Source organism: Phaethon aethereus (assembly GCF_964289735.1).
Source record: "Phaethon aethereus genome assembly, chromosome: 9".
Lineage (NCBI taxonomy): Eukaryota > Metazoa > Chordata > Aves > Phaethontiformes > Phaethontidae > Phaethon > Phaethon aethereus.
In genome coordinates this window covers 1,493,635-1,501,404 of record NC_138585.1, presented here as the reverse complement: position 1 = coordinate 1,501,404, position 7,770 = coordinate 1,493,635, and the positions used below count along the sequence as shown (strand labels likewise).

Below are 7,770 nucleotides of genomic sequence, written 5' to 3'. Positions count from 1 at the left end.
GCACCGTGTGCCTGCACCTTTGAAAAACACAGCCCCAGCTCCTTCCTCAACCTTATCTCAGCGCACCGAGAATGCAAACACCAGAGCTGGTGGAGAGCAAGCCATGAGGCTGTTCCAAGCCCCGGCAGGGCAGCAGATAGCGGAGAGGCAGTGCAACTGGCACAGGCACAGGGCTCTGCACCGGCTGCGGATGGGTCAGCTTGGCTTTGCTTCCCAGTAGACTGCACACCTTGCCTGATTTTTGCAGCCAAGAGGTGAGTTTTGCTTTACCTCTAAACACTGAAGAATCAGAAAGCAGGTGAGAAGCGGCGCAGTAAGAAGCTCCTTCTCTGGCATGAGTTGCTGGAGGTTGGAAAGGCTGCGGTAATTACAGTCCGCAACGGGCGCGATATATTCTTCTACAGTTTTTTTCCGTTTGGAAGGGGTTTCCAAGTGCGCCTGGTGTTAAATCTGGAAGGAAATAACTTGATTGCAGCTGTAATTTTCTCGAGCAGATTCTGTAAAGACATGGAAGTAAAGGGGCGTAGGGTTCAAGCGATGAAGCGCGTGTAACGAACGGGGACTGCCTTGGGGTTATTCCCTGCCAGGAGAAATAGGGTCCCGTCGCCCAGCTGGACGGCTGCAGACCCAAATGCAAACCCCACGGGTTGTCGGAGGAAAGCAGCAGTGTTGGGGGTAGGCAAAGAGGCTGAGAGTCTTTTTTGAATCCCGAGGGATGCCCAGGGGCCGTGGGGACGAGGATGCAGTGACAGCGGAGTTTGGCGTTGCCAGAGGACTGGGGTACGTGTATTATTTACCTGCGGGGCATAAACTGTCATTCATAATGCAGGTGACTTGCGGATGGTCTAAAACTCAAACCCAACCCGAACTAAATGGCTGTGCAAACCGAAAGCTGGAGGTGCTGTTATTTTTTTTATTATTATTATTATTATTTCAAAAAATCCTTTTTGGCAAGTGAGAAGAAGGCTTAGTCCCTGTGCAAGCCGAGCCCGTGTCCCAAGCTTAGCCTTAGTTATACCTGCAGGGCCGGTCGTGCCCCGTGGGCTGGAGTGGGCGGTGGTCCCTCCGGCCAGGCTGCCAATGTGGGGACCCTGGGGGGCTGCAGAGATGGGGAGCAGCCCAGCGTTTGCCGTGGGGCCGGGCTGTGCTGTGCCGGGGGGGTGCACAGCCGCCAGCACGCTGGCGGGTTGATTTACTGCCTTCGGTGGCGTTCACCGAAAAAATCCCGCCGCACCTTCCCGCCGCGCGCGTCTCGCGGACGCCTCGGAGGAATTATCGCACAGTCGTAGTAATCTCTCCTGTAGTCTCCCACCCGTTTTCATCCTGCACTTGAAATACTGAAATTGCCCTGAGAAAAGAAATATCTTTACAAGATGGGCCATCAAGCCAGCACACCGTCTGCCGCACCCAGAAAAGCAACCCACTCGGTAGGGTAATCTATTCAACGGCTGGGATTTATTTTTAACATTCGGTTCTGCAGTCCTTTTAACTTCAGCAGGGAAGTGAACATTCTGATAACAGCAGCCTCCAGGTCAAATGTGATGAGAATTCATAACTCGCCACATAGGGGTTTTGGAAAACCAACCAAGCAAAACAATTTCCCAGAATGAGACGATGAAGATTCGTGTTTCTCTTCACAATGTCGTACACGGAGACGGTATCTGTTGGAGTGTCTACTTATTCTCTCCCCACAATTTGCAAATAAAATCCCTCCCGGACTAGTTTAAATTTGAACGACTAGGCTTTGCTAGGCTGCTCGTAAAGACCTGAGACATGGGATCTTTAGGCCATCAAAGAAGAAATATTACTCCGGTAATGGGAATGTTCTGATGGTCCCATTTCTAATCAAAGCAAAGCCAGAGTTTTCTGCTTCAAGCAAACAGTGCCACGAGAATGGCATCAAGATTTAAAAACTGCAAGGAACAGAGGGAGGGAGCTGGGCTGCACTGGAGCAGCGCCGAAGCAGCGGCGGGCGCGGGTTAGGTCAGAGCCGGGAATGGGAAAAAAACCCTAAACCTGAAAATCTGACCAAGTGGAGACTGGCGAGGCAGCTGCCAGCAGGCAACTTTTTCCTTCTGTTTTATTTTCGAATGGCTGAAGTAAGTCAGAAGCATGCGTCCGAGAAAGAGGCAGGAGGGAAGGAAGTGGAAGGAAATTTTGTAGTCCAGGCGAAGTGGTTTATTTTAATCTCACTTCTGCTGCGGCTTCCCAAGCCCTCTCGTGCTGGGCTCCTGCGCTGGGGCTGTGGTGCTCTGCAGGCTGCTTTATCTGCAGGCTGGGGAACAAGTTGTTTCCAAAGGGCTTGTATTTGCTCTCCGTTCCCTGTCTTCCACCCAAATGTGATATCTGCAGGGAGGCCCTGGGCGTGGGGTGCTGCCTCTCACAGCAGGGTGCTGGGGCAATGAGAGAAAGTGGGAAAACGAAAGGAATAAAACTAATAATTAATAATAAAGCATGCAAACCTGCTAGCCTTGTCCAGCAGAACGTACCCACAGCCACATTGGTGCCTGGTGGCTACAGCATTGTCACCCACTTCGCCCCTGGCATCTTCTCCCACGCTGTTGTGGGAACCCGGGGTGTAATGAGAAACTCTGTGCAGCGGCAATGAAAAACAACAAAATTTGCTGTGCGGTATGGAAAGCTGCACTGATGGGAACAGTCATTGCTTTAATATTTAATTTGATGAGGTCTAGCTCTGAGAAATGGATCAGGAGCTGCCACAGCTCCAAGCGCACGTTCGGCACTCGCAGGGGAATTTCCATGGGGTTTGCTACAAGACTTATCTATATTCTGGCTGGGTGACATGGTAACGCGTCTCATTAATTACCCGAGCACACAGAGCTGTGTTTCCTCCCATTCCCTTTAATTAATCAAGCTTTAAACACTTCCAGGGGTCGCTTGGACGTTGGGTTGTCATTCAGAGTGTCTCCCCTCTGTTAGACCCTGGCTCGTGGTCTCTGCAGAGCCAGTGTGGGCTGCTCAGGTGCACCCAGGTGCCATTTCAGGAGAGACTTTCCTTATGTCACGAGCCTGTCAAACAGTGCAATGCAGATAAGATTCAATCCTGCCGCTCACCAGCAGGAGCTCGCTGCTGCTGTACAGGCTCATGTCACGGTGAGACCAGGAATGAGGATCCGGGCTGGGCTGATGTAGGCACGAGATGGGTCTCACCTAAAACCTGACCCTTTTTTGTCCTTTTAGGTGGGTCCCATTGGCCCCGAACCATTTCTGGGACTGAGATTCAGCCCACAGTGGAGCCTGTTTTCCTCTGTGCATCGGTCTCCTGCCTTCAGAAATCCCTTTGCATGCTCCAAACAGTTTGGGTGCCTTCACCAGGGAGCTGGGCTTTAAGGCAGCTTGATTGCCACCGTGATGGCAAAGAAACAAGCTGGAAATGTGGATTTGTCAGAACTATAATCCAGGTAGGTCCTAGTTCTTTGCTTGTACAAAACCATCCATTTACTGTCCTTACGTCTGTCTCTCTCTGGTCCTCCTGCAGCCCCCATCCCTGCAGGACCCAAGTCCCTCTCAGCCTTTGGGGCTGAATCGTGAGCAGAAGGGGCGAATAGGGAAAAAGACTTCAGTGACCACATGCTAATGTTTTAGCTTTGGCTGACACATCCCAAACCGTAATCATGACCTTCCCCTCGCTGGCACTCAGCCCCCTTGGCCACCTAATTCCACTGGCACATCAGGGTTTGCTCCTCAAATCCCCTGGACATCTCCTGCTCGTGGACAAGGACATGGTGGCATGATGCCGCAGTTTGCTACACCAGCCTGCCCCAAGGATGGGCTTGGGGGTCCTTGCCTTGGCACGTGGCGAAGTGATCCTTCTTGCCTTGCTCTCCCCGCTCTCTCCCTTGGTCCTTCCCTCCCTGCCAACCCAATGACTGTGCAGCTGTGCCACGAGACATAGCTGCGTGTCCCTTCTCCAGGACCTCTCCTGGCCCCCCATTCCTGGCTGGGGATGAGGAGGGGGGATCCCAGCACTTCACCCCCCAGGGCAGAGCCTTCTGCACCCTGAGACGTATCGCCAGGCTTGTCCTGGGGGAAGGACATGAGCTTCACCAAACTGCCCTCATGCTATGCTGTCCAAAGCCATGTCCTACCATTTCCCAGTCCTGCTAAGTAATAATGTTGGCATATATTTTTGCTGTTCCTTGTCTATCCTTAGCATCCACATCTGAGGCATGACCCCAAAAGCCCAAGGAAAGCGAGAATGTTGAAGAAAATCCAGATATGCCTCTGCTTCTTCTTTGTCTCGGGCATTTTGTATGAGATCTCCCTGCTGTCCAGCTGCTGCTTCTCCTATATGCCCACGTCCAAGCACTTTCTGACACCTGAGCAGGTCTTGAACCTCGGCAAAAGCATCATCTTTCTGGAGACGACGGAGCGCCTGGAGCCACCTCCGCTGGTGTCCTGCTCCGTGGAGTCTGCTGCCAGGATTTACCAGGACCGGCCCGTCATCCTCTTCATGAAGGGACTTACGAACAACACGGCGTTGGACTTGAACTCCAGCTACGCAGCCTTCTCGCTTTTGTCTTCTATGAAGAATGTCTTCATTTTTCCTCTCCAGATGGAAACTGTCTTCCAGGAGACCCCTCTGCTCCAGTGGTACAACCAGGTGAGAGTTGTAATAAGGGGGAAATAGGAAAATGTTTATAAACGGGGGGGGAAAACAGGGTCTGAAGTAGGCTTAAAATGGGTGGAGGAATGCAGGACTGGCTGTGTGAAATTAGTCATTTTTATTTTTTTGGTTCAGAATAGATTCATTTTTGCCATGTTTTGCAGTGTATTCATCTATCTGTTTATTGAACATATTACCAGCATTTTCCCCTCTATCTGAAGAATCAGATTTTTTGGCAAACGAAAACATTGGTAAAAATAGATTCCCTACATGTTTTGATAAAACATCGCTTAATAATCTTTCTCAACAGAAGCTGGTTGAAGAAAATGTGCTGCCCAAGTCACCTGAGCACTTGTTAATGGTGCCCCACACGAACAGAGCCTGCAGTAGATAAGACGCAGGAGAGACATCAGTTTTTGTAATAAACAATACGCAAAACCAAGGTGGGATCTTGCAAGCTCCACCCTAGAAAGAAGTTCCTGGCAAGCTGCTTGCAAGTCCCTTTTGTCAAATTTGTTTGACTCCATCTCTGTGCAGGGCAGGCATATTTCCTTCACACTCTTCCTTCTGAGAAAAAATGACTCCGAGTACCAACAGTGCCAATGAAAACCCTCCAGCCTGTTTCAAACTGCTGGGAGTGATCAGGGAGTGTTGTGGTGGTTGTGGGTGTGTGTCCCACTGAGACGGCAGGCAGTGATTCATGGTATCATTGATTTGACGTTGTAGGTTCCATCAAAACACCCGCGAAATGTTCCCGCAGTCGTTCATATTAACAAAGCACTGCTCTGCACTTCCCCCTTACCTTATTCCAATAAAATTCAATAGCTGGAGGAAGAAAAGCTGCTCAGTGACATTTGCAGGGGTGCAGGTGCAGTTTTATGGTGCCGTTTGCATACAGCGGATGGATGTGGTCCGTTCTCTGCTGGCAGCATCACCGCCTTGCCTTTCCAACTCTGCAGGTAGTCCCGGAGCAGGAGAAGAACTGGGTCCATGTCAGCTCCGACGCCAGCAGACTGGCACTCATTTGGAAGTATGGGGGCATCTACATGGACACAGATGTCATCTCCATCAGGCCCATCCCCGCGAAAAGCTTCCTAGCAGCGCAGAAGTCACAGTTCTCCAGCAACGGAGTCTTTGGCTTCCCTGCCCACCACAAGTTCATTTGGGACTGCATGGAGAACTTTGTTCTCAAGTACAACGGGAACATCTGGGGGAACCAGGGGCCCTTTTTAATGACGAGGATGCTCAAAGCCATCTGCAATCTCACGGATTTCAAAGGCACTGAGGACCACCGCTGCCAGAACATCTCCTTCCTCAATCCCCAGCGTTTCTACCCCATACCATACCCAGCCTGGGGCCAGTACTATGAGGTGTGGGACAAAAGCCCCAATTTCAACCACTCCTACGCGCTACACTTGTGGAACTTCATGAACCACGACCGGAAAGCCGTGGTCGCAGGCAGCAACACGCTGGCCGAAAAGCTGTACAAAGCCTACTGCCCCACGACGTACGAGGACCTGATCCGAAACGCAGAGCCGAGGGATTTCCCACGCTCTGAACACACCGCGTGACAGGGCGTAAGGAGGAGGGGGGTGATCCTTCCAGCCCTCCCCGTCCTGGGGCCAAAACGCAGTCACCACTGGTGTCAGTAGCTGTCTTTGTAGGAGAAAGACAGACCTTTTCATAACCACCATCCCTACTCCCTTGGGGTGCTAAGGAGCATATGCAGAATGGTGGTGGGTATCCATCAGACGTAGCCTCCATTGACACTAAGGACACCTTTGCCTCAGTTCTGTTTCCTTGTATGTGCTCATGAACCCAACCTTCCTGAATCAAACAGACTTGCAGGCCTCACTAGTGAGCTCTTCCATGGGAAAAGTTCCTAAAGAGATGCATGGCCTCCTGGGAGGAACTCAATCTCCGCACCTCTCGGCGCTGTTGGCAGCTACCCAACGTCAGAAAAGTCACGAACACAACAGGCTTGAACCGGGCTGAAGCCTCTGAGGCAAATGTAATGCAAACGTGTAGCAGAGGATGGACAGCAGTAATTGCTAATGAGGAGAAGCCCAAACCACTATCTTTTCATTAATCTGTGTTTTTCCCACACAAACTTTACGCCCTACGTTTTTGAGAGGGACCTTACCAGTGCAAGTGAAAATAAAAGGGTTAATAAACCACCACTCCTCTGAGCTTGCTTTCCCCCTGTGCAAAAATCCCCGTTTAACCCCCACAGGGCACCCCGCGACTTTTTTTTTTTTTTTTCTCCTGCTGGAGAGCAGTGCATGTCCGTGCGGTTACTTTCTTCCCAGGGCAATGCCAACCCACCCAGCCCCCTGAAAAGAAGCCCAGCTTGCAAATCTCTTCGGAGCCCGCCTGCGCAGTTAAAAACATAACTTGGGCGCAGAAAGGCGGGGGCGGGTCGGTCGCCTGTCGCGGCGTATGTGCCGTCTGCGCCGCGCCACCTCCCGTACGCGCCGCGGCTCGTGAGCGCGCTGCGGGCGGCAGCCCGGTTTCTGCGGCTCGACGTCGCGGCGGGGCTAACGGGGGGGGGAGAAAGCCCCCCGCGCACCGGGCTTATGCGCGCTTCGTGCCGTGTTCGGACACCGGGCTCGGGTCTCCGTCCAGCCCCGCGGAGCTCTCGCGGGTCGCGAGTTTCACGCCCCGGTGCCATCCAGCCCGGTTTAGTTTTGCTCCCCGCTCTGTTACAGCGGGTTTTGCCTGCCTGTGGCCTCGGGAGCCGCTTTTCCTCCGTGTCTTTGACTTTCCTGGGCTGGGGGGGTGCAGGGGAGGAGTATAGGGTTACAGCCCAGAAAAATCCTCCCCGTTTCCCGGCCGGCTTCGGACAGCCCCCGGCTGCTCCGAGCCGCCTCTCACCACCCACGTTCGTCGCTCGGCTCCCGTCCTCGTCCCCTCTCTTCAGTTTACCTCTCTGCCAACAAGTGAGTATTGGCCTTTTTCTGCCCCGTGGCTCGACCCCCCGGGCTCCCCCGGCTGTGTCCGTGGAAGGGAGGGGCGGGCAGAGACCTGACCCGCTCGAGCTCCCCTCGCAGATGAGCTCAGGCGAGAAACATTTCCGAGGCTTTGCCGCGTTACGTAGCGGCTCCTCGGCAGACGAGGTCCGACCCCGTCTCAACTTCTCTCTC

At 52.8% G+C, this 7,770-nt stretch overlaps 1 protein-coding gene across 1 annotated transcript; it reads left to right on the top strand.

Annotated features, from left to right (window-relative positions):
- Positions 1–3,305: 3,305 nt before the first annotated feature.
- Positions 3,306–7,336, top strand: A4GNT (alpha-1,4-N-acetylglucosaminyltransferase; the record flags this gene model as incomplete). Its single annotated transcript, XM_082003544.1, has 3 exons — positions 3,306–3,422; positions 4,175–4,624; positions 5,587–7,336. The coding sequence occupies 3 exons, from the start codon at positions 3,306–3,308 to the stop codon at positions 6,196–6,198; spliced, it is 1,179 nt and encodes a 392-aa protein (XP_081859670.1). The 3' UTR covers positions 6,199–7,336.
- Between the last annotated feature and the right edge of the window lie 434 nt (positions 7,337–7,770).